We start from the raw sequence: 26,343 nt of genomic DNA, 5'->3' as shown, positions 1-26,343 counted from the left end.
AGTTACATAGCTCAATATTGTCTGACTAAATATATGCACGTTTTTATTTGTATTTTTATTTTTATGCAACAAAATTATGCAATATGCTTTTAATGATTTTGAAAGTTGAAGTAGAGGAGAATAGGTGGACAAAGTTTAAAAAATATCAAAAATGATTTTTTTTTTTTTTTTATTGTCCTCAGAATTTCTCATTGTTCACTGTTGAAAGTAGTGCAATTGTGTCTCTGTATTGAAATGGTATATAAATATATAAGCTTTAGCAGTTTGATAGATAAGTATGCTGAGAAGATAGTGCGGAATTATTCCTCCTCTACCTTAAAGGCCTAAAGTAGGTAAAAGTTCATTTCCTGGGCCAATTTTGAGAAATTTTATAAAAACATCTGCACTACCCAGAAAAGCGAAAATTACCTGAATATAAATAAAAACATGCATATATTCAGACAATTTTCAGCTACTTACCTTATGGTATAACCAAAGTTGCCAAAATAGCAGAGAAGATAAGTGTGGCACTCCACCCCTTCGTCATTAATTCTCTGCGCCTCGAAAAAATTTTTGGCAGCAAAACCAATTGCAAATCTCTTCTTTCCAACATACTTCTTCTTTCCAGTCGTTCTTTCCAGTCATCAGGGAGCAGTATATATAACATTTTGAAATATAAAATCTTAACTGACCATGCTTTGTTTGATCTTACGTGGAAACACCCATCGGCTGCTACATGGGAAGATTTGTAGGTTCAAGTGACGTTTGCCATTAAATGAGGCCTATTGGCTTTGCAGATCATACCTCAGCACGACCCCCCATCCAAATTAACAAGCGTCCGACGCCGCAGACTTGGCCATTTGCCAGGACCATGCTTCCAGTTTGAATTTTTTGACTTTCTGAGTTAATGGAGGTCAGACAAAGAGTAATCCAACTGGAAAATCAGTGGGAAAAGGTGGCATGATTAAGAAGTGGTGGGAAAGTCTGCATACAGCCAGTTCTTTGCGAGCACCAAGGGTTTAGCTGCAGTGGGGCACAGGGTGCGATGTGTCAGTCTATTGAAGCCCATCTGGAGAAGCTGAGTGTTAGTGTCCAGAACACCTACCTGGAATACCATGCTAGCACACAGACTTAAAATTGAGGAGAGAGCAATTTAATTGCAGGAAAGATTAGATACCTGGACAGACAACCTAAATGCTGTCACATTTATTTTTTTAAGGACAGTTTTTTTTGTGTGTGTGCGTGTGTGTGTAATCGGAGCCTACTACAGTGTGTAACCTTCTTGTGAGATTCTACCTTGTAGCTTTTTTATCACCTGAAAGGTGCCTCAGATCTTCCTTGGAGTATAAAACACTATCCTATATGTGTTGCTATGTGCTGTAGCCCTCAATAGTATTCATTCTAGACCGCTGCTGCCGTTTAGTCATTGTAGCTGGTCAGCTACTGTAACTTTTACTTAGCAACTCTTTGTTATGTCAATCATCCCTTGCTATTAAAAAGCATACTTCAGCAATTAACTGCATAAAAAAAAAAGGGAAGGTGACTGGCTGTTTGTTTGGTAAACAGGCATAGCTTTAATTTATATATTTTTCGACTTTTTCTTATCTTCTATGTTGCACAGCCCTCTACATTAGGCAAGAAGAAGTGAAGTATTTGGACGCAAGTAGGAGGCCAGCTGATGAAAAGGCTCCTTTCAGCTTTGGCACTTATGCGTCCATTAGCTCCATGTCTATGGGCATCGTAAAGTTACATGCAAACTGTGAAAAGCCAGTGGCTGTTGACCATGTGCATGATATAGTAAGTATGTGCACTTTTCATACTTGCTTTTTCTGCTAGCTTCATTGATTGTTACTTGCAGCCTATTGGTTAGTCACAGGTTTCCTTTTCTGGTCAGACCCCATTGCAGTGTTTCCCCAACTTGTTTGAATTTGTGCTTGTTTTGACCATGACTCTTTCAGATGACCATGACTCCAAAAGCTGCTGGCAACCTGGGCCAGTATTCTTAGTGTGTGCTGTCTTCAGAAGTGTTTTTGCTAATATCGCCCTCATCTGATTGTTGGAGGCACCAGAACAGGAAGTGGCAGTAAGCCTCCCTGTCAGCGCCTGCAGTGGCAACCGAACTGACAACGGTTCTGGTGTTTCCACCAGCCAGGTGGCCCGAGGCGAGGGCAAAAACAACACCCCTGAAAACAATGGAAACTATGAATATGCACGCCATTGTATACAAAGGGGAAAAGTCATTTTTACAGGAGTGGCTTTTTGCTGAATTTATAACACAGACCTAAAACAGGTGATTCCCTTGCCCTGCAAGCGTGCTTGATGGTATCAGATACAAAACAGCTTACAGTGGAGCAAAACATTAACACTTGTAACCTATGTAATATTGTCGCGGACAACAGGGCAAGACGCGAACGATAAGGCTAAGCTGTAGGGGCAGGCACAGTTCCGAACATATCGCTTGAGCCGACTTCATTGTCCTCTTCTTCCAGGCGCCACTTAAGAACACCAGGAACGCCAGGTGGCAATATTATTCGCAAAACCCTATCTTACTCTTGGCATGAACGACTAAGGTAGGGTATCTGAACTGTCTCGACAGACTGTTGCTACAGACACTTTTTAAAGATAAATTTAAATATACTATGTGTTTTCAAAATCAGTGGGCTTTAAATGCACATTACAAGAGGATTGCAAGTTCTAATGCATTTTAAACATAAAAGTCCACCATGGGGGAAAAACAAAATTGGCCGCAAGCGAACGAAACGGTAATCAACAAAAGTATTAATAGGAATGACAGGATTAGTCTGGTTGACAGATAACTATAGTTCAATCTCCCAAATGGTTAATAGTACCATGCCAGAATCAACAATTCTCTCAGTCAGTGCCTCAATATGGTGCAGACCGGAGAAATTAATGAGACGATGTTTGAGCAGAATACATCAGTTCCAGCCTTGTCTGACTTTTTACTTTTTTCTGTCTTGTGCCTTAGAATGCATATCAGTAATTCTTAATAAAACTTGCTGCAAAAGTTTTGAAACGATAGAGAGAAAAAATATTTCGATCACCACTGGCAAGAATAATGATTGCCTGCTTTGGATTCATGCAGGCCCTATATCTGAACGGAGGGTCTCAAATCCTCTTTTAAATACTAGGAGGGATGGTGGGGTTTAGATCCCCTGAGAGCTTCCTAACTTTAAGCCTTGAATTTCAACGTGTCTCATGGTAGCAAAGTTGATTTGAAACATACTAAGACTAAACACTGAGCTCATCACACTGCGCACTGAGCTCCTCAGTATATGCAACACAACCCTCCAACACCTGCTGTTGCTGAAGGGCCGTCAGTCTGTACTGTGCTTTGGACAAAACTACTCCGGCAACCAGTGGCATCGCTTAGAGGTGTGCACGGGCCAAAATTTTGAGCCCGGGCCCCGGCTTGGCCCGACTCTGAAAGGAACTAAGCCCGGCCCAGCCTGGGGACTAGATTTAAAGCCCGGCCCGGCCCATCATGCTATAACTGCAGTTGAAGCTATGAAAAAGAAAAATTATTTCAGGATGATAAATTTATCCAAGATCTTGGAATGTTGAGTTCTCACGTTTGAAATGGCAAATGTGCTGAATATGTAGAGGTACAGCACATACGTAGAAGTAACTTATTGTGTAAAACAACAAGTTATGCATCAAATTGAGGCATTGGCATGCTTCTGGTTAATGAACACGATAGTAGAGCTGAAGTTTTTTTCGGTTCTACAACTTGTGGCTGGAATGACTAACATGTTCTTTGATAGGAAAGGAAGTTTCGGTAAGCAGCTTGTTTGCTTCTCCAAAAGTGCGGTAGCTCTGAACCTAATCAAGTGGTTGGTTCTGTGCTCAAGTACTCTGTGAGCTCACCTGGCTCACCATGAGCTTTTCACATGAACACTTCGCAACAAGAGATACAAGAAGAAACTCTTGAACCGCAGATGCTTTTAGCTGTGTCCCGCTTCAACAGAGGCCATGTCGAGGTAGGAGCACGCAGCAACAGAGACGTTTCATAAGTGGCAGCAAGGTGCGAATCTTGAAACGGATACCTAAACATCAGCGCCGATATTACCAAAGCAGAGATGCGAAGCTTGAAACTAAATAGTCCACAAGCGGCCCCTTTTCTCACTGACGGCTGCCAAATACCCGTTTGCGGCGAGGAGGCGGGGAGAAAAGGGGGGTGATGCCGGGAAACAACTCTGAAGCTCTTGCGTGGGAAAGACGCGGAAAATGCTGTGTATTCTAGACATCGCATTTGCGCTTTCGCAGAGGTTGCATGTGTTTGTGATCATGGTGTCTGACCCGGCCCGGCCCGCCCGAGACTAATATACCTTGGCCCGGGCCCGGCCCAAGCCCGTGCACAGCTCTAGCATCGCTAGCGTCACGCAAAGTCTCCCCCCCCCCCCCCCCCCCCCCCCCCGCCCCGTTCCCCGCGTTTCAATCACCGGATCGCAGCTTCCTTTGTACCTCCTCTGTGTGGTGATCAGACTTGCCATTCCACTGAGCAAGGGGTATTCCGTGCCTTTCGGGGTTTTGAAAGTGTGAGGCGTCTGTGTGACTGGGCCGAGGAACAAGAAAGGCACAGGAGCTAAATGAACAAGACAAAAGACAGCTGGGAGGTATTGCCAGCGGTCCTCGCTTGGGAAAGGAGAGTGAACTGCACATACACAAAAAGAAGCAATGCGGCGGCACGGCTGCCGACAGGTGTCGTCTAACATGCTCCCGCGCAGGGGTTTTCGTTGGGTGTCAGGTTAATGCTGGTGTTTCCAAGGCACACGCATGTATACAGGCCCGGTCCAACATTAAAATGGTGTGGAACCTCTGGCATAAACCTATGGCATGTGTTTTCAAGCACTCCTCACAACAGCATAATTCGTTCTACGAGAAGATCACAATTGCCAGTCAGTGTCTCAGCGGCACCAATGCGCGCCTTGTCACGTCTGTACACAATAATTAATTTCGCTCCCCGCCACTTCCTCCCGCTCATTGCCCAGCTGCTCCCCCCTGAGCGCTGCATCCAGTGTAGACCCCCCTCCCCCCGCATCCCCCTCGCAACGCCACTGCTGGCAACAGATTTTTGAACATAGCAAAGTCTGCACTACAAGGTCCGCGCAGAAGGACTTATTAGACACTGCCTTTACCCCTGTTAACACGAATAAATCTCGAAGCACTTTGCATCATTTTTTGCCTGCCATGGTTTCTCAGTGATTGGGATGCTCGACTACTTAGCCAGGAGACCTGGTTGTGGCAACTACTCTTCGCCAAAAGGAAGGCACCTGTACGCCCAGCGTTACTAGAACAAACTCAGTTTCACAGCTCAGCCCAGAGAGGTGTCTTCGGTGGCGGTCGCGTGAACTAACGGCGCTGCAGTTGACTCTTGCTCCTTGCCGGGCGCGTCGTCTGCTACACGCGACACGGAAGCATGGAGCGGCCGGCACACACATAGCTGTTACGTGCTGCCATTGCACTCTACAGTCGACGACCGATATTTCAGACTCTCAACGGACCACGAAAATGTCCGAAAAATTGGGCAGTCCAAAAAAACAAATGTGCACCAAAAAAGCTCAATTTATTGCCCATTATTCAATTTGAGGTTGGAAAAAGTCATGAATACTTTTCAGCACCACGCTCCGCTTCCGTGCTAACAGGTCCACCTGAATTTCGCTTGCATCAGCTCAGCTTGCGTCAGCTGCGCTGCTGCAGGTGAGTCATCGTCATCAGACTCCACAAGCACTTGGCGAATAATTCCTGCATCTACGAGCCCAGCGCACAGTTCCAACTGGTGGTCCACGTCTGTAAACTCTGAAAACGAGACTACCGATGGAATTTCAACACCAGCAGTGCGAAAGTCGTGAATGAACTACTCACTGCCTAACAGCTGCTTGACGATGCTCTCCTCGTCCAAGGCAGCCGACTCGTCATTCAGCACAAATCCCGCATGGCGGAAGCAATTGCACAGTGTTGTGGGTGCTACAGACTTCCACGCATTGGCGAGAGTACTAAGTGCTCCAAGCAAATGGACAGAGTAGGTTTTCCCACTGTCGAGGCACAGCAAAACCACCAACCACTGAATCACAACACTGACTCCGTTGAGTGCCTTCTTGCTGCCGTGTTGCACGAAAAAAAAAAGAACTCCTTATAAAATCCAAAAACAGCTTCTTGAAGAACCGATTCAATTAAATGCGAGCCACAGTAGTGACAGATTGTAGTTCTCGCATTAGCAAGACCACGGCTAGGCCTACTCACTACGCGCGGCAACGCATGTGATACGCACGGCAAACACACGGAACAGGCAGTCAAAGCGATCACGCTAAAAGAAAAAAAAAAATCACTCCGGCGGCGAACAGCGACGGCAGCGACGCCCGAGAAACGGAAATTGCTAGGCAAATAATATAGCCTCGATCCAGCGTGTTTAGCTGAGGAGCGACACGCAAGGCCGGCACCGGTTTCGAGGCTATCGAAGGAAAAAGTAAACAAACAAGATGGCGGTGACACCGCTCAAAACATGGCTCCATGACTCAAAATGTGTGGCAGTTGGTCGGCTGACGCTTGGAATGTCCGAAAAATCGAATAGCCCTCCTTAAAGTGTCAAAAATTTTGAGCAGCATAATGCATTGACTTTATAAGGTATGTCTTGGGGCCGGGAAAAAGTCCGAATAATCAAGCATGTCCGAAAAATTGAGTGTCTGAAAAATTGGTCATCGACTGTACATGGCTGCAGTGCAGTTATGACTACATTACAGCAGTTTTGGCTTCGAAGCCATGCATTACCTCAGAGAGTGCGTTTGTGTGATACGAAATTTAATGCCGTGAAACAAGTGTGACAACGTTGTTGACTTGCTCGCCAGAACCAATGTTTTAGTAACGCTGTCTGCTCTTCGGTTTCATTTCTTTTTATTATGGGATATCATACGTAGCTCGTCCTGGCGAAAAGGCGTCACCATCGCCGTAACCAAGAATTAAGAAAAACTTATCCGAAGAATACGCGTCATTTCATATTAAATTACGCCGTAGCCGTTAATTACGCAACGTTCAGTATGGTGCCAAATTTCGCTTCTTAGTTAGTATCCACCTTCTTTTCCAGTTTCAGTCCAATTTGTGATAGGGATTCAAGCCGCCAACATATATGCCTCCAATTCTATGCCGTTCACTGTAAACGTAGGGTGTGCGCCGATAAGATGCTGCGTTTTCCCCTAAAATCAAGTAAAAAAACGTACGCTTTGCCAACTACGTACCAGCTTCTAGATGCCTAAAATTGCTGGAATGAAGAGAGGGTGTTAAAGATGCTATCGCATCTTCTCCTAAGACGAAGCTTAAGCGTTCTGCTATATTTTTTTTAACATCAGACCTCTTCATGCTGGTCTGCATGCTTTGCACTTGGGGTAACGAAGCCTATTGAAACGATTACTTGGAAGTCCATCATTTGTGTCACTGATAGACGCTCTCGAGATTAAAAGTTGGGCACAAGCTCTGTACAGAAGAGATAACTTACTTCAAAGTGAACAATTTCTGATCTGCATTTAGAAAAGGAACGATACTGAAGTACTCTCTTGATGTATATTTCGTGTAGCAAGGCTCTTTATTTGCTTGCTGGCACATATTTCATATTCAAAGGCATTATATACTGAAGAGAAAGCACCCTAATAATTGCGACAGCAATGTTGGAAGAGAACTTGCAAGATTCCAAGAGCCTATCAGTGCACATAGCGCAAATCAGACAGCTAAGTTGCACAAACGGATTTTGATTTGGATCATATTGAGTTCGTCGCAATACCAGCAATTCGAAGGAATTTGAGTATTTTCGCGACAAGGAAATAGACAAGCCATGAGGGCAAGGAAATTTGTTTGTTGAGAAGACTTTTGTCATTGAGCGGTTGTCATGGCAATGATTATAAGTTGTGCATAAAGTTTCATATGTGAATTGAGTGTTCGTTACGTAATAGCTCTTCTGAAGCTGGTCAATGAAAAGAAATTGTGCACGTGGGGCTTGCAACTCAGAATTAATGCGAAGAGAGGAAACATCATAAGAACTGCAGAGAAATTTGACAAACAAGATGATCACAAAAATTTAAATATCTTCAGAATAACAGCATGCAGCGCAGAAAACGCGTGCTGACAAGAAAACGAAAAAAGAGAATTAATGAATAAAGCCTTTATTTGATTGAAGAGATGACTATCGGCCGCTGCTTTGGTAATTAGGGAGTTAGGAGGGATGGGAGTGTAGTTTCTCGCTTCTTCACGACTCTTCAAACTGTGTCTCGTTAAAAGATAAGCATCTAAAAAGCTCAAAAGAGGATTTAGATCGGCATCTACAAGCTAAGCCTTCCAGACTTGCAACGGCTGGCACGGCAAGAATCTGTCTGGACTGAAATATGATGTCGAACGGCTTCGTATAACTGCATTTCTTTTTTAGGTGGGCAAGCACAAAAGCATACAAGCTTCTGAATGAGCTCAAGATATGCTACCAACCAATCATATGAATTCACGCATTGAAGTGCATTCACTGCAAATATGGTTTTTGCTGTTAAAAAAAAAAAAAGGATGGTCAGAGGAAGTTAGGAACGCTAACACTCATTTCTCACTAGACACAAAAAAGGACTATGCTGCCGACTCAAATATTCCCAAAAGAAGTGTAATGTTCGCCTCTGCATTACTTTTAACCTTGCAATGTTTGTCTATGTTGATGAAATCAAGTTCTGGTTGTTTGCTGCATTTCATTTGTATACGGCATTAGTGTTATTGATAATATTGCATTTTTGCTCATTTTTTCTTGTTGCGCTAATAAATATCTTAGGTTCATGCAATTAACTTGTAATGCCCTTTCCGGCTCTGTAGATACGTTAAATATCGTGCTTTAAAACTGCAGTCCAGTGCTAGTTTTAAATTACATTAACTTCCCCTACAAGCTGTGAAATTATGTTGTTTTTCTTTTCTGTGTGTGTGTGTAAAAGGGGAGGGTGCATCTCTCAAGGACGCGACTTGATTACTCGCAATATTAGATTTTTGAATAGACTCATGTGCTTGTTCAGTCATTTTCTTTCGCAGTGTGCACGCCCATTCTTACTGATTCCTCTTTGAATAAACTCATTAAATTCATATCTGACGTTTTAGACGACACAGGAATTATTATTTATTATTATTATTTTTTTTACATTGCTATATACAGGAGTGCGAGAGTGCCGATTCGGAGCTATGTTCCACGCCATACCTCGACAGTAAGACATTAAGAAAAGCGCTTCTGATTAGGCGACTACGGAGGCCGTTTATTTGTAATCTGTGTTCACTTTATCATTTGACACGAGTAGCCAGACTTCATGCACTGCATGAACAGGCTGCCAAGGCTAGCAGATTTCTGCCTCTAATTGAGGCAATCTGCGCAGCGCAGCAGTAAACGTGACGTCGACTGCGTTACATTTTAAGGTTAGAGTGCTCTTATGCACTGAAAATTTGACTAATCTGTTTGCATGACAGGATCTATGCCCTGAAAGAACACACTACAAAACACAGGCCAGGGCGTAAAGCAAGAAACAGTGTTTGTGAGCAAGCCGACGGCGCTTACATTTGTTTCACAGCATTAACAAGTGAATTTTGCATAACATAAACACGTTTTCCAAGGTAATGCGTCGCTTCGAAGCCAAAGCTGTCGCAATGTAGTTATAATTATACTGCAGCCATGTACAGTGCAACGGCAGCACGCAAAAGCTATGTGTGTGCTGGCCGCTCCACAATAGCTCCACGCTTCCACACCGTGTGTAGCAGATGATGCGCCCGGCAAGGAGCAAGAGTTGACTGCAGCACCGCTAGTTCTCGCGAAGACCACCTGGGACACACTCCTCCGCCGGGCGGTATGGGCAGCTGTGAAACTGAGTTTGTTTAGTGACGTTGTGTACTCCACACGGTATCAGCAGTGATGCCAAGTTAGCTCTTTTCCCGCTACATTTAGCGAGTTTTTACAGTGTTGAATGAGCAGATATCTTGTATTGTGAGAGCCGAAATTTTTAGCGGTTTTTAGGTCCTGTTTTTTTTATAGGTGGTTTCCGGTGGTTTTACAATTTTGTTTAGAATGGAGAAAGTTCTTTAAATTTATGCTCATTTCTGCAAGAGAATGTCCCTGTGAGCGCATGACATCTCTGAGATGTCAAGGTGGTGAATATTTGAACATGCCAAATACACGCCTTGAATTCATTTTAAATGCAGTCGCCAAGTTTGGTGCTGCCTAGCATGTGGTTCGGCGATTGGGACCTGTGAAGTGTACGTGCAGAGGTTTAGGAAAGAATGGCTGCAGGAACCATAGCTTCGAGACGGGGTACTGGAAGTTCCAAATACAAATGAATGCTATCTGTGTGGTTAATGTGTCATTAGTGCCCCTTATGGAAATCATGAGGGCCACAAGAAAAAATTGTTGCAGTCAACTGCAATGGAAGAAGCCCCCTCACGTCAGTTGGAACAACCTTGGAAGCACAGGATGCACTGCTGCACTCTGAGATGAACTGAACTAGTACAGGGATGCTCCCAACAAAAACCCCCTTGTCTCTCATAGCCTGAGTTGCTTTGGGACGTTAAACCCCACAAACCAAACCAAACCAAAAACCCCCTTGTGCGAGCTGGCAGAATTTGCCCTCTCCATGCTGACATTCCTCTGGTAGAATGCAGAGGTTGGACGTATGTTCAGTCACCTAAACTTTGTCAAATGTAAGCAGGGAACCTAATGTGAACAGGGATATGACAGTTCCCATCTTAATTATTTGGGCTGGACCTCAAAAGCAGGGTAAATTCTGCTCGAGCTACAAACTGCTCTCAAATGTAAGCCAAAAGATTGGCAGGATCTGAATGTGTGCATTTGCAGTAGTGCTGCATGGTCCCGCCTAGAACTGGCCCTGCGAGCAGACAATCACGCTCCGAGTGCTCGGCAAATCAAGATAAAGCAGATTGTCTTTGTGAGTGAAAGTGCTTGCAGACGGCAGTTTGCGAAAGGGAGAAGTGCTTTTAGCAACCAAAATTTTAAACCAGGCCATTCTTGAGAATGAAATAATTCGTAGTCTGCAGTTTCAAGCCCAAACATTCTTTCTAATATGTTTGGTTGTATTCTTTACACACTAAGCAACAATATAAAATGCATAAAAGTTTGCTTCTTGATGCCAATATTGAATCTAGCGGTATTTAATGGATTTTGAGTCATCCAGGTGTGGGTTTTCTATTTCTGCATTGGCAACACTTGACTGTGGACGTGAACTATTTCAAGTTGTTGAAATATCTAACCCACTACTATAGCGTCCCACATAGGCCATAACTCTTTGGAACATTAAACCAATAAAACAAACTAGGCATTATATTTTTAACTGAGCTACTAATGTTGCCCGAATTTTTTTTCTGTGTTTGAGATACTTGTAGCAAATACACACACCAGGCTCGTAAGCTACGAAGAAAAGACGACTTGTTGATGACTTTGGGCCATCGAGCCGAAGCATGCACCGTGCACTGGCAAGAAAATGTTGCTGCAAACATGGGAAGGAGGGCAGTCCGGATTGTTAGAAGAGAAGGCACTGAGGTAGCTGTGAGAGGTAGGGAAGGAAAAAGAGGGTGGACGGTCATCAGTTTATGGAGCTCTAAGCTCAACGCAGTGAGATAAAAAGCGGCAGCATGGTGGCCACTACTGCTCGAAAAGCTGCATGTGTTGACGTGCGGGAGGCTGCCTGTCTCAGTCTGCAGAATAAATTTTCTGCTGGAGAAAATTAGCGCCTTTGGCATGATACATCAGCATGCATCTGTTTCTGCACTAGTGAGAGATACACGAAGGAAAAAAAAAAAATCTTTACAATAAATGGTAATATAATATAAGCCACAGTTGCGCATTGTCATGTTTCTAAGGAATGAACAGATATCCAATATGCTGCCACATGAATGTTTGTCACTGTTTCTTGGTTGCAGCTCTTTTTTGCACTGGACGATAGCATGTCAATCACTACCGTTGGTGGCGTTTGGTCATTGCTTGAAAAGGGATCTACATTCCTAGTCTTGAAGGGTATGTTTTTGAGATGTTTGATTCATTACTTCTATTCCATATTTATTTTTATTCTTCAGGTAAAAACTCAGAAATTGGAATAACTTAAATGATGGGAAAGATAGTGAGACACCAGTAAGCAGTACAGCATTGATGTCTACATTCTGTGTGCTGTGCCATGCTGTGTGCTTTGTAGTAGTAGCTAGCTTTATAGGTACTTAGGCATGTATATGTTACTTCATGAAAGTGCTAGCCAGCAGTGACAGCAAATGTAGAATGTCTTGCTAAACATAAAGTGCCACTTTGAAAGTTATTATGCTCTTGTGCTATTCATTACAGCAAGACTACCTGGTGAGACCTCTGTGAAAGGCTTAGAAATAGGGGAATAAATTCAGAGCTGTAGTTTTTGTAGTCCAGATGAAGTAGCACACGGACACTTTGTGTTTAGAGGGCCCCTGAAACGGTACTTGCAGTAATAGTTTAATGCAAGAAATACATAGAGGTGGCCCTTGTAAGTATTCGAGTCAAGTTTAGAAAGCTTTGCATTTAGCCTATCATTTACAAATAACTTTTAAAGAGTGCTCCTGGCAACTGCTGTGAACCAGTTAGGGCGGCACATCCCTGTGTGCTCCTTCCCCAATGACATTATCGGTGCTTGTTGGGTGTGCCTGCTCATTGAATGCTCCCAGGTGATGTGGGTGGGACACCATCGAGACCTGTTTTCTTCATTTTTTTCTTGTGCTTCAGCATCGTGTGCTTCTTGTGCAGAGACTAGGAATGTCATATTTTATCGCCAACATGTTTGGTGCTATGAAGCTAGCTTAAAAAGTTTTGCAATGCATAGAGGATTGATTGGATACCTATTGCTCGTGCATGATTTCTAGTTTTAGTAAATAGCTTTTCATGCGCCCTTTAAGTAAAATTAAGTTTTCACAGAAGGTGGTTGGATGAAAACATTTATTTACCTTTGCATTAAATTGGCTGTTACTGTAGCCATAACCTATGTGTTGTATGCCATGCTCTCACTAGAGCTGTGATTGTGGCTGTATTCCTCTCTGCTTTCGTGGGTATTTGTTTTGTGAATGGTGTTTACTGTAGTCAGATACAACTGAAGTCTGCAGTAATTGCCACACACAGTTCCTCTATGACAGAAAGTAGCCTGAATTTCTGCTTACCTCAATAAAGAGCTCATCAGATCAAATTATAAGCTCAAGAATTTCAATGACTAGGTTGTTTGATATGGTCGAACATCAGAAACTGATCCTGTTTATTGTTCAGCAAAGTAATACATCCAGTTAGCAATGACTGTTCTTTTTTTTTTTTTTAATTTGTATCCTACTATTTAGTGCTCCAAAAAAATAGAAATGTCAGTAGGGTGTGATTCAAAAGTATTCATCAAACATAAAAGAGAAGGCTAATTTTCCACCCTAGCCCTCAAAGTTTTCACCCTATTCTATTATGGGAGCTGTCTCTGTTCTGCCATTTTGACATGAAAACAGCACCGCTTTTCAAGGAACTTTCTTTTGTGCTGGAAGACACTCAGGAGCGAGCATAACTAGCATCATAATACATGCTAGAATAGGTATGTGCAGCCAAACCCACTTATTAAAGCATTGAAATGCCATGAAAATATCATTGCTTTACCAGTAACTGTTATAATGGAGTTAAGCCAAAACAACAAAGAAAACTTGCGATACTTGAGAAATTTTATTAAAGAGGAAGTGGCTTACACTTTTCACTTATATGCAGGCAAAAATATGTAGTCAGTCGCCTTAAATTTAATTTGACTTCTTCACGCCAATATTGTCGACATCTCTCTGTAGGGCGTCTAACTGCTGCACAAAGCTGAAAGATTTTTAGCACAAATGATGTCCCGCAGGGACTTGATCATTCTTAGGGCTTCATGATGTGGTTTGGCTGTCATGGTCGCAGTGTTTGCAAGTGTTTTTTTCCTGCTAGGGCTTTCACTCAGTGACCAAATGTAATTCTTATAACCAATAATCTACTGTTACAGCATTGTTATATGCAGATTATTTTACCATAGAACACATGACAAAGTTGACGGTGCTACGGCTGTTCATTGTTATATCCAATGTATTGTTCGAAGCGGTATTGTTATAAGTGGGTCTGACTGTATATCAATATGTGGTGCATGCCGCAGCATTGCAGTGACTATGGTGTTCTGCTCCTGAGCATGAAATCTCAGAATTGAATCCCAGCTACAGTAGTGCATGTAAACATGCCTATGTACTATGTGATATTGGTGAACATTAAAGAACCTCGGACAGTATGAATTGATTTGGAGTGCTCCATTCTGCTGTTCATGTATGACTGCTTATTCACGAATAGTACCAAAGTTTGAACATATTGATTTATCTGAGTTAAAATAGCATTCAGTGATTCAAATTGGAGTTGTTTTGCTGATAATGACGTGCTTGATTTTGCCAATACAGAGCTAGGTATTTCCACTTCCACCGTAATATCTTGACACATGTCAGTCACTTGTGAGTCCTTTTAACTCTTCTTGCTCAGAAGATGTCTATGTATTGGCAAATCCAGTTGCCTGTGGGATTTCAGAAAACGTAAGAAAACTTGCTATGTCCATCCAAGCACATGCCATTAAAGTAGGCTAGTAAAGCATGAATTCTTATAAGGACACAAACAAGTAGGATGACTGAACCAGTGCTCTGGTAGCATTAGTCGGGCACTATAGTTCTGCTGTCTGTCTTCGTCGCTTGATTGAACGTGTGCTTGCTTGTATACTGTAGTTTTTTGCATACTTTTCATAGTATACTAGCTGTCCCAACAGCATGCTTTACCAAGCAAGTCTTTCAGGTGACTGAAAGCATCACATTGAGACGAACTAGTTTTACTCTGTTCCTCATGTGACCAACAAGTCTAAATTCCCATTCTGTTCAGGCGACAGGATAAGTGGAAAGTTAGGGAAAAAATTCAATTATTTTTCTTTTACTGCTTTTCTAAAATGTATGTTCTTTTTTATATTTTATAATCATGCACTTCTTTATGCTCTGTATATTCTCCTTTAGCAGATACTTATGAAAAAGAGGAAAGGCGAGTTTTGAAAAGGAGGTAGCGAGTGGCGAGGACCCTTTATTTTTTCTTTAGTGTGAAAAAAATGTTTTACCTGGCATTGCAAACAAAATTTTTTGACCAGAACTAAACGTTTGTTAGTTCATTTTGGAGTAAAAACGCATCTGGTAACAATTTTACAGCTGTTAGCCTCAGTCCTTTATTTGCATCACCTGAAGCAAGCTCCAAAAAATGTCTCTCTAGTACCAGGGGCACTGTCGTAAAATTCAGTGCTGGCAATATAGAAAAGAGCCTTTGGGCTAGCCTGAAGCCATAGCACTCTTTGCTGGCTTAGCGTAAAGTTTGCTGACTGGACAGCATGGCAAGTCTCAAAACCAGCCTGGGAAGCCAAATGGCCGGTAAAGAATTGCAAAGATGAGTTGAATTATGTCAGCGGCGATTGTGTTTATGGGATAAATTGGTTTGAAACTGCTAGTAAAGAAAAACACTTTAGTTCAAACTCATCTATCTTAGCATTAGATTTTTTTGTTACAATGGTGCCATCAGTTTCAAAACTGGAGTGGACAAAAGGCCAAATATTTTGCCTATATATGTCTGCTTTATATGATTCTGTATGATTAATATACCATACCAGAATTAGGCATGTCCTGTGAACTTTTTGATTTACTAGAGGGAAACATCAAAATTGACCCAATTGAAGATTGAGGAATATATTCCTTGAGGAAGAAAATTATTATAAAAAGTTGGTGCTTTAACTGTGTTGCATAGTTTTGGTTCAGTTGAAAGAGCACCAATTACCTATTAACAAATAGCTGCTGGAACATTCCTAAAGTACATGTGAAAGGTAGGCTTACCCTATTCCTTTAAAACAAACCTTGGTGGCAAATTTGTATCCTTGCTGATTTTGTTACTATCATGCCACTACTAAGGTGCTGTTGCGTAGCTTTATGGAATTGCAAGTTAAAAAGCCGCATTATTGTATGGCTTTAGTTAAACAAGTCTTCAGGTACAGTAAAATTTCTCTGAGCTGCTAGTTTCCTCTCGTTTTGAGTTGCTTGGCTATAATGATTGAAGTGCTCAGTTTATTGTGTTCTTCTCTATGGAGAGACTCTACACTTCCTTTCCTGTGTAGTGTGTGATGATGAACAGAACTTTTTTTTTTTTCCTGTGCAGGCACACCATATAGGGTGAAGAATGTGGGGACAGCCACATCCAAGCTGCTTTATACACTGTTCAAGCCAGCTTAAGCTGAAAGACTGCAGTGCAGTGCTTTTGTGATAATATTGGACTTTCATCTTCATCTATTTATCTATTCATCTTGCATTGCCTTTTTTTTGTTTTGTTTTGTCGTGTACATTTTATACATGCTGTGATTTGTATGTGAAGTAACTTAATCGCAAAAGAAAATTTCGGCTGTTTATCCTCTGGGCAAGAGCAATCAGTGCTGGTTGGTTCACAAAATCACATGACTGCTACTGAATAATCAAATAGCTCCAGTAGCCTCTACCTGTGAGTGATTAGGCAGTTTTATGGCTGTGGGAAAGCATTCTCTGCATCACTTACTGGATTGGGGCCTCCAGTTGAATTCAGTTGACCAAGTTAGCCTTCACTGAACAGTGGAAACCAGAGACGGTAGCCATTCCCCTGAGCAAGCGGCATTATTCAGGTGCCCACAATAGTTCCCGGAAAACAAAAATTACAGCAAAGCCCAATTACTGGCCGTCCTAAGCATGCATGCGAGCTGAAAGGTATGCTTTGTAGATCGCTGCGAGACCTGCAGAATGCACACCTTAATGCTTGGCTGCACTACTTCTGGTCAGTGGGGAAATTAACACTTCATGATTTCATTGCTCCGAGAAATTTTGTGAGAACCTGTACATTCCTATATAGTAGTTGCCCTCTACACTCCACATTCAGCGAAAATAGGTAGCTCGGAACCAGGGAAACTAGGCTAGTACAGTTAGCGCTGTAAAAACTTTTCAAATGTTACTGCTTGGTGCCTGTGAGACAACAGTAGGTTTCATAATTATGGAAGGCGTTACCACTGCAGTTTCACGTTAAATTTCACCTTGAAACATTGCACGAAACGAAAGTAAATGCACATAAGACACTGCTGTTTAGGACTCTCCACCAAAGTTGGGGTCTTATACACCAGAAAATATGTTCATAAAATTTTGATTCCAAGACTGACATTCAGTCTTCTGTCTTACTACGTGGTCCTGAAAAACTTATCAAAGAAGCCAAGTTACATATATGTAACCCATATGTTCAAAAGCAGAAAAAGGCAATGTGCCAAGTTTTGTATAATCTGAAATTTCGTTATTTAGCTTGCTTATTATATATGTATGTTTTTTCAATATTTTGTTAACTCTTCCCAAATGTTTAGAACTGATTTTTTTTTTTCATGTTACACGTAGAGCTTCAGTAAATGTTATATGTATGAAAAACCATTTAAATAGCTGAATTTTAATATGTGCTACGTTGGGGTTGGTTAAACTTTGCATGTATAAATTTTTTTTTTTTCCATGAAACTAAAACGTTATAGCGCAAAGAAAGCGCTATAACGTGTTACTATACAATGTGCGCAAACTTGCCCAGAGAGTAGTTTTAATGACCTTCTTTTCCTAAAACCCCTTGGAATCACATGCTTTTTTCAGTCTGTAAAGAGTTGAGCATGGATGAATCAGTCTTATTATTGAAATTACTTCTGCTGCAATCCATATTTTGTATGCATCTAGTTCCGTGGCATTAGATGTGCAGATAAAAAGTTATGTTCTCATTTTCTTAGTCTTGGCGTTTTCATTTTTGCTGCTTGGAAGGAGAGCCTGCTTTTCGAAGTCGTACATATTCTCAAGATGTTTTCTCCATACATGCAATGCTTTTGTTGTATTGAATGTCAGTGGTAGTGCTTGAAAAGTATTTGGCTATCCAGAAATGGTGCTTGTTGCCACAGACTGGTGGTGCTCTTGTGCCAGCACACACAACTTGCAGTGACACCTTGAAGCATGTCCTTGCTCTGGTGCTTTCAATACATTTTATATATGCATAATCATTTATGATGCTACCAGTCGCTTGCTCTGGAATGAAAACCTTACTGTGGGAAATGAGATGAATTAGTAAGCACTGCTGTTTGGGCTTGCCAATTTTTCAAATGTCATTCCTTCACAGTAGAACTAATTAACCTTGTGGATTGCATTAAATTAATCAGCTATCTGGAATTATTAGAGCACTAATTATTACATATGAGGGTACTGAGTGCTTTTAAAAAGTTTGTTAAATGGATGTTAAAGCGATGCGAAGTAAAAGGAGAGACCTATGGAGACCAGATGTAGCAAGGAACATAAGAAAACGATGTAGGTTGGTCCGCTACGAGAAGTCATATGGCATGTGTCTGAAAGCCAACATCAAATTGAACCAAAGCAAGGAATAAACCTGAAGTTTTGTTTTAAGTGGGGAAAAGCAGCCATAGAAATGCATGAAATATTGGTTCAGGTGTATAGGTGACATGAGCAGAAAATGCATTTGCAACTGGTTGAAATGCTTTGACAAACCGTGTGCGTGTCGACCCTCCACAAGATTGACTACTGAAAACATTGAACAATTTGACACTGTTGCAGCAGCATTCACAAAGATTTGGATACACAGATCTTTTCCCGTCCTGAAGAGCACATGTTTTGCAGACATACCAAACATCCAGAGACATGTGACGTCTGTGCTTCTATTTATCCCCTCTAAAAAAGGTCTCTGCCGACTCATTCCTGGCATCAATTATGTTGAGGTACAAATTGTTTGTGTAAGAATTTTATTCTCGCAAGAGATCGAGGAGGCAGATGAGAAAACATCTTGAACAGGCTTGGCAAGCCCTCACTCCCTGCTTAGCAAACATGAGCACAGCGGCAGATAGTGTCCTGCATATGCGACATTGGCACTTATCAGCACTTGACTAGGCAGTGTAAGTAATCTTTATTAAATAGAGCTGGCATGAAGGCCTATTCATGAGAGAAAGGGAGTAGAGACAAGGTCACACTTGGACGTCAGTGCCTGCCTCACAAACTTCCAGAAGGGCAGCAGTGTAGGTCTAGCCCAAGCATCATTGTTTTTTGCAGTCCAAGCATTAAATGTGGTGACATGGCCTGGAAGGTAGTTTCTTTTATGTCGGTTCTTTGTCGCTATGTCGTGGTAACCATGCATGGGCAGTCCCACGTGTTTCACCATCCCTAGCAAAAAGCAAACATCTAGTAGGGAAGGCTATTGGTTCAATAAAAGCCCATATTGGTTCTGTAGGTGTTTATGGATTGCATCTGCATTTGTATGGGACCATATGGAGAAACCCATACCTCTTATACCACTGGTACATATTTGGTACTGGTATACATCTTGTAGGCTGGTATATGTGTTGCAGACCAGGGGCCGAATTAAGCTCCAGTCACATCACAAAAGCTATCACAAACCGATCGGCTAGCCGCGATCCTGGGTCAATTCTGGCCGATGGATGGAAGGGCTGATTGAAAGGTTTGCGACTGTTTTTGTGATATGATCGAAGTGTAATTCGGCCTCAGTACATATTGGTTTATGGGTCTGATATCGACCGCTATGTTTTAGTCGAGCTAGATCAGTTGATTCTAGTTGCTTTTAATTGCTTCCTTTTCCACCTCAGACACTTGAATCCACAAAACCCACCCGTCCCACGAGACTGAGGGCTGGATCTCCATTTGCTGGTTTAAATAAAGTTTAACTCTCTCGTGCAGTACATCGCAACGTTTATAAACATTGCCGTACAATATTTGCAATAACATTTTAGAACGTTGAGACGAAAATAAATATATATATATACACTGTCGCTTCACTGCTTGACCTACACAGATAGCGGCGCGCAACTACGGTTGACGCCGCAAGACGCACGGATACCGAGCGATGCTGATGTTTCAGCTGAATCACTGAACGAATGAAGTGAACGGGCATATCAACTGGCTCCAGCCGAGTCGCAACCACCGCCATGAACAGAGATAAAGCGTTAAAATTATAGCGAGCCAAAATATATTGAATACATTCTAGTTCACTATAGTTGAAAAGGAACGTATAAATCACTACCTAGAACACATGCACCAGCCATATTTTGCTTGGCCCGGCAATCACTATAGCCCGGCTATAGTGCCTAGAAAGCCCGAGCGGCTCGGGCCTTGGCTCGGGTTGGAATCGGCTGAAATCACTAGACGACTGGTCACGGTTTCAAACGTTTAATCTAGCTATTCGTCAGTGATATTTTCTACAGTAAATGAAATGCATGCGGAGCATATTGTTTTCAGTCTGAGTGTTATTCACTGAAAAAACAGACGCCGTACGGCCGCGCCACTATCATCAGTATCACTATCGCCATTTTTTTTTTTTTTTGCTCGTGTTTTGTGCACGAGCACGGACTGTGTGAGTTTGTGTGCGTAGAATTTGTTATTTTCTACAGTAAATGAAATGCATGCGGAGCATATTGTTTTCAGTCTGAGTGTTATTCACCGAAAAAAACAGACGCCGTACGGCCGCGCCACTATCATCAGTATCACTATCGCCATTTTTTTTTTTTTTTTTTCGCTCGTGTTTCGTGCACGAGCACGGACTGCGTGGGTTTGTGTGCGTAGAATTTGTTGCCGTCAAATGCCAGTTTCTCTGCTGACATCAAGGTTTCTTTTAATATTAAACCGATGGTGTTGCTTCCGAAATGGAGAAGCTGTACGTTAGGTGAGTTATGTGAAACTGTACGATGCCGTCTGGTACTTATTTGTATCTGGGTCCTAAGTTAGCACGTGTGTCGTTGATTAAAATAATAGTCGGCTTTTTTAAAAGATTGATTGTACACGCACGACGTCGTATTCGCGAGTCTTGCACGTCGTGCCTTGTTAGTGATGTATTCATACGAACTCTCCCAAATATCTTTGAATCGTGCCTACAAGATCAGATTTGGCGAACTCGACGTTGTGTGTACTCAAAGCTGTTTGGAATGGTCGCGCGCTTTCTCATTGGGTCCCATCTGCATTGTCGTTTGAATTTCAATTTGCAGATTCACTGATGACGTCGACAACGCTGTTGAGAAGACAGTTGATCTTGACAAGCGATTGCGGAAAATTTTGAAAAAAGCTAAACGAAAGCAAGAGGAGGCTCGCCATTCGGCGCAAGATTGTTTGCAAGTGGGCCATGCAGAAGTCGTGCATGAAAGTATCCTGTGTGATGGCAAGAAAAGAAAAATTGGCGACAGAGAATGCGCGCTCGACCAAGATAGCAATGTGGCGCCGGTTGGAAAGAAAGCTAGACCGGTATCGAAGGATCAGGGCACTGTTTCGCCTCATGCAGTTCCAGCGCCTTCATCTAACGTTGCCACAGTGGAAGCTCCTGCAGCGAAGAAGAAAACACGAAGAAAGAGAAGCCAACAGATTCGCGTGCGGCGAGATAGACGCAAGAATATCACGGCGGAGCTACAAGTTGCGAACGGTGATCTGCCGCCAGATGCAGAGCGCGCCGAGGACCAAGAGCATAAGCCAATCGCACTGAGCGACGATGTAGGTAATCTGCAGCTCGCGGACACAGAAAACGGTGTTCCTGACAACCTGCGCGAGCCCGCCGAGGTTATTTCTAGAGAGTATTATCCTGTGTTGGGCGATGTACAGGTTAAAAAAACAGAGACAGTTCACAGGGTTCTGCCAGAATGGCTGTCCAACCCAGAGATGGTCCCGTCTATTGTGAAAAAAGGAAAGAAGCCTGGTAGCTCGAAAGTGAGAAACTTTACCAGTAGTTTGAGTACCGAGATGTTGTCAATGTTGGCCGCAAATAACATACGGAAGCTTTTTCCAGTTCAAGAAAAAGTGGTTCCTTGGCTGCTGTCACCAGAACAACGGCGTTCGCACCTGCCTCCCCGGGATATCTGTGTGTCTGCACCAACAGGCAGTGGCAAAACCCTTGCTTATGTCATACCTATTGTGGAGTCTCTAAAAGGCCGTGTTGTGCGTGCAGTTCGTGCTGTTGTTGTCCTTCCTGTCAAGGAACTTGCAGTTCAGGTCCATGCTGTGTTCTTGCAGTATGTGCGTACAACATCACTGAATGTGCAACTGGTCACGGGAACGAGAACATTTGCTGAAGAACAGGCACTGCTTGTCCGCAAAAGTGCAAGAGGTCTTGTGAGCTTGGCGGACATTGTCGTGGCAACTCCGGGGCGTCTGCTTGACCATGTTCGTAAAACTCCGGGGTTCAACCTACATCTGCTTAAGTTTTTTGTCCTTGATGAAGCTGATCGAGTTATAGAAGATGTGCAGACAACGTTGATTCCAGAGGTAGAGCAAGCTGTGTTTGGTGTAGACAAACTGAACTGCTCTTGTAAATCACCTGTGCATGGCCGCCTGTGTACACACCCCTTGACTATTTGTTGTCTTCAAAATTGTCGTGAACCTGTGCAGAAGCTATTGTATTCAGCAACACTGACCCAAGATCCTGACAAGTTGCAAAGCTTAATGCTTTTTCAACCGAAACTTTTTACTGCCACTGCCACACTCAGTGTGGAGGGCGACAAACATCGTCAAAAGACCTTTGTTGGGAAGTACACAACTCCACAGGGGCTCAGCGAGTACTACTATATTACTCTCGATAACACAAAGCCATTGGCAGTATGGAATCTTGTGGCAAACCGTGGCTTTCGGGATACCCTTTGTTTCACTGCATCAAAGGAGGATGCCCACAGGCTTAGCTTGGTGCTGAAAGAAATGGGTGGCGTTCATGTTGAGGAGTTTTCTGCCAAGTTGAGCTCTGCTGAACGAGCACGGGTTCTAAGAAAATTTGCGTCGGGAAAGCTGGACATCCTGGTGTGCTCCAATGTTCTGGCAAGAGGTCTTGATGTGCCAAATGTGCGCCATGTCATATGTTATGATCCTCCAAGGTTCATTAAGACTTATGTGCACAGGGTGGGCAGGACTGCACGTGCTGGCGTTCCAGGCACTGCTGTGACATTCATGCGACAAGGCCAGTTGCAAGCTTTCAAGGAAATGCTTGAATCAGCTGGAAAGCAGGATATTCAGCCCCTGGACATTGGTGAGGGTGATGGTCTTGAAGAATTTCAGAGCAAGTATCGTGATGCACTGAAGGCTGTCGAGGAGATTGTAAAAAGTGAGCAGAATGGGCCGGAAAGAGGGAAGAAGTACAGTTTTGCTCAGAAACCTTGGGCTGCTAAAGAAGCATCTGATGTGCAACATTAAACACTGGCTTCATTGCAAATACTGAAGCTGGTACAATAAAAATGTTGTCTGCCTTTATCAGTGTCCTTCCTTGCGAGAATTTAGTGATGTGACAAATTTAACCTGAAGCACCACGACTATTAAAAAAGCTGTGTAATGCACCAAGTAATGTTCACTTGCAGTTACTGTTTCAAGGCAAGATTAGAAGAAACATGTCTCTACATACACTAGTCATTTAACCATCTTCTGTGCTACTAATTGGGACACTTCATTCTTCCATAACTATCCGTTGGTGTGCTCCAGTAACAAAGCTGCTCCTTATGAGTTTGAAGGAGCTATCATCATTTCGGAATTTGTTGCCTTGTCCAGCCATCTCTAGCTTTGTGTTGAAAAGTTGTTCACGTGTGCCTATTTCATAGCCTTTGCCACAACTTGTACCTTCATTTTTTTCCGTGATGTTTACTTTTTTGAGGGGAGCAGTGAACTATATTGGAGAAAACATTGTGTCTTTCGCAAGACACTTTTCTAATGGTCTAATTTTGAGGGTGTAATATTTTAATATGCTGTTTGCATATTAACCCATAGTACAAGCTCTCGGCACATAGCATGCTGTGGCTTCTCTATTCGTGAGTCAATGAGGACTTTTGTAGCACATGTATTTGCCTTGTTCAGCTACCTACAGTGAAGCATTGCCATGTTGTAGTTTGAGCCTGGATTGTTGCTTTATAACCGCAAAGTACAATGTACTATCAGGCAGCAATAAAGTGCAAACGCCTATGAATAAAACACATTTTACCTTTCTACTTTCAGCCATAGTGAAAACGCGTTTCTGCATGAAGTTGCCAGTGAAGTGTGCACTCACAGACTGGTTGCAAGTGAATGATTACCAGCAAATTTCAAAAATAGAGCATATGTTTGCATTTCAATTTAGCATGATAGTAGTAGTACATACATTCACTGACCCGACACATTTTTTTGAATTTATGCTTTAGAGATAGCTTCACCTCTGGCTCTGAACTGCACTTAAACTAAAGAAGTAAACATAACTGGCTTCATTAGGCATTGTCCCTTAAAGGCCCACTGTCCACCCTCCGGTCGAAAATATTTTCTTCCCCGGTAACTGTGAGACTTCGCCCCCAGAACGCAAGGCCGCAATATGTTTTTGAAAAGAGTAACTAATAACGCAGTTACAGCCACCGCAATCATCTGATTCTGCCGTGCTTCTCTCCTTCCGTTCCCTCGCAAAGGTTTTTCACTCTCCTGCCCGAGGTCGTCTAGCCTCCGCAGGACAAATTCCCCTTCCTCCTCCGCGTTTGGCGGGAGGTGGGACATGGCACTCTGTGTGCGCGAAAAAAAGAAATAAATAATTGGGCGAGAGAATGCGCCGCTGGATTCAGTCTGACCGTGGCGAGGGAAAAGCGCGTAGCGAGTGGTAGACACCCATCCTTCACCCTCAGACAGCGAGACGGACCAATAGACGTCGTTCCTGACAAATACGTCATAGCTGCGGCTCGACAGGCCAGCGCAGGGAACAGAAAAGTTGGCTTCCCGAAGGAGAGCATGAGAGAGCTTTGATTTGTATTTTTGTTGCTTTGCGGCGCGCGTCACTGTAGCATTTTGCACAGACTATCTCCGGTACCTGATCGAAACACTGGGCTCCTTCGCTTAAAAGGTCCTTCCCTGGGCAGTGGCCGTTTAATGTGAAGATGTATGGCTTGCCTTGACAAGTTACTGAAAGCAGCAGCCATAAATAATAAAGATTCTGCAGCCCAGACAAACATCTTCTGTTGAATGATGCAAACTGCATTGACTTATGCAGTGTTCCTCTCAGGCACAAGTAGCAGCCCCCCTTACCACCCCTTATGTAGTGCCCCCGGTACTGTAGCTCATATCTTCCTTTAGGAGCACTTCTGTTAATACCAATTGTCTGGTTCCTTCAAAATGTTTGTTTTAAAAGGAGTTTACTGCATTTACGTGAGCATATATATAAAGTCATGGGAGCGGCAAAAATCTTTACTAAGTCAGGGTCAGCTGTTGCCGATGGCATGGTCGTAAAAATGCTGGTTGGTAATTAAATGCCTACTTACTGAACACGTCGTTTATTAATGAAAAAAAAAAAAAAGAAACACTTTAAAATACCTTTCATCTCCCTCTTATCATTTCTTCGTGCCATTTTTTAAAAAGTTATATGACTTTTTGTTTACATCTTGTGGAAGTACCTTTTAAGCATGAGGGCAATATGTTGCAGAGTTTGATTTCACATGAAAACCAAGGTGCCTTGTATGAACTTGGCGTCAAGCGGCGCGGCAGTCGAGCGCTGCAGAAAAACATACGCCGTGCCTCCAATTCTTGTCACCGCTTTCTAGCGCTTTGTGTTGCACAATGCTGCGAAACGTTCGGCCGCTTCTTCCCTTCCCTTTTTCTCGCTGCAATTTTACTCTTTTTTACTTTCACTGTCTGCACAAACCGCGCCACCTGTGTACAGACAGCTTTTTTTCCCTACTCGTTGCATGCTTTCTCTCACGGCCCAAAGGCCTACTAAAGTTGGCTTCTCCTGCGTACTGCTAAACGTGGTGTTAAAAGCCGTTAAAAAAAAACACACTCTGTAGTTGTTTTTTTTCTCGAAAAAAACAAAACAAAATAGCCTCGCGATACCAGGTAGCGCAGGTGCAACGATGTCATTTCGTGCGAAATCGTCACCGCGACCAGATGCACTTTACTGTAACCGATTTTTACCAAAAATGCCTTTACAATAAAGGAGGAAATATGTACAGTTGTTTATGGAAGATGGACTGGCACTTCAGTTTCACTATACTATATCAGAGTTTACTATAGCATAAATAAAGGTCATTGTGCTGCTTCACAACCATACAACACTGCCGTATGAAACTTCTAAGTGAAAAACTGTGTGAAAGCTTTGGCACGCTTAGCAACAAGCATCACATTTTGCATGGCAAGGTGCGCACAGTATCATAACTAAATTTTTACTGCATCGTGTCTAACAAGATATGCTGAATACAACATTACAGAAAGCGAATAGATGTTTTCTACCTCCGCAGCAGACCAGAGCTAACATGAAAACTGTGGGGA

The 26,343-nt window shown here is 42.7% G+C and overlaps 2 protein-coding genes across 2 annotated transcripts in view; both read left to right on the top strand.

Annotated features, from left to right (window-relative positions):
* Positions 1–17,825, top strand: part of LOC146172327 (uncharacterized) — a 51,306-nt gene extending 33,481 nt beyond the window's left edge. The window contains exons 11-13 of the mRNA XM_084585910.1: positions 1,601–1,776; positions 11,923–12,016; positions 16,220–17,825. Of these exons, the coding sequence (XP_084442036.1) occupies positions 1,601–1,776; positions 11,923–12,016; positions 16,220–16,293 (344 nt within the window). The 3' untranslated portion in view covers positions 16,294–17,825. The remainder of the gene's footprint in view (positions 1–1,600; positions 1,777–11,922; positions 12,017–16,219) is intronic.
* A 2,792-nt stretch (positions 17,826–20,617) lies between these two features.
* Positions 20,618–23,331, top strand: Dbp73D (putative ATP-dependent RNA helicase Dbp73D). Its single transcript, XM_084585963.1, has 2 exons — positions 20,618–20,776; positions 21,096–23,331. The coding sequence occupies exons 1-2, from the start codon at positions 20,757–20,759 to the stop codon at positions 23,272–23,274; spliced, it is 2,199 nt and encodes a 732-aa protein (XP_084442089.1). The 5' UTR covers positions 20,618–20,756; the 3' UTR covers positions 23,275–23,331.
* Positions 23,332–26,343: the final 3,012 nt, after the last annotated feature.

The sequence above is a fragment of the Amblyomma maculatum genome, unplaced genomic scaffold, assembly GCF_055883805.1.
Source record: "Amblyomma maculatum isolate TAMU_Amacu unplaced genomic scaffold, ASM5588380v1 scaffold_13, whole genome shotgun sequence".
Lineage (NCBI taxonomy): Eukaryota > Metazoa > Arthropoda > Arachnida > Ixodida > Ixodidae > Amblyomma > Amblyomma maculatum.
The sequence above is the reverse complement of the archived record's forward strand: the minus strand, read 5'-3'. Positions and strand labels throughout refer to the sequence as shown.

What these genes read in the sequence shown, in the direction of transcription:
- Dbp73D (XM_084585963.1), top strand. Translation starts at nt 20,757, where the DNA reads ATGGAGAAGCTGTACGTTAG. An exon ending in ATGGAGAAGCTGTACGTTAG is followed by an intron (nt 20,777 to 21,095) that starts GTGAGTTATGTG and finishes TTCAATTTGCAG; the next exon opens with ATTCACTGATGACGTCGACA.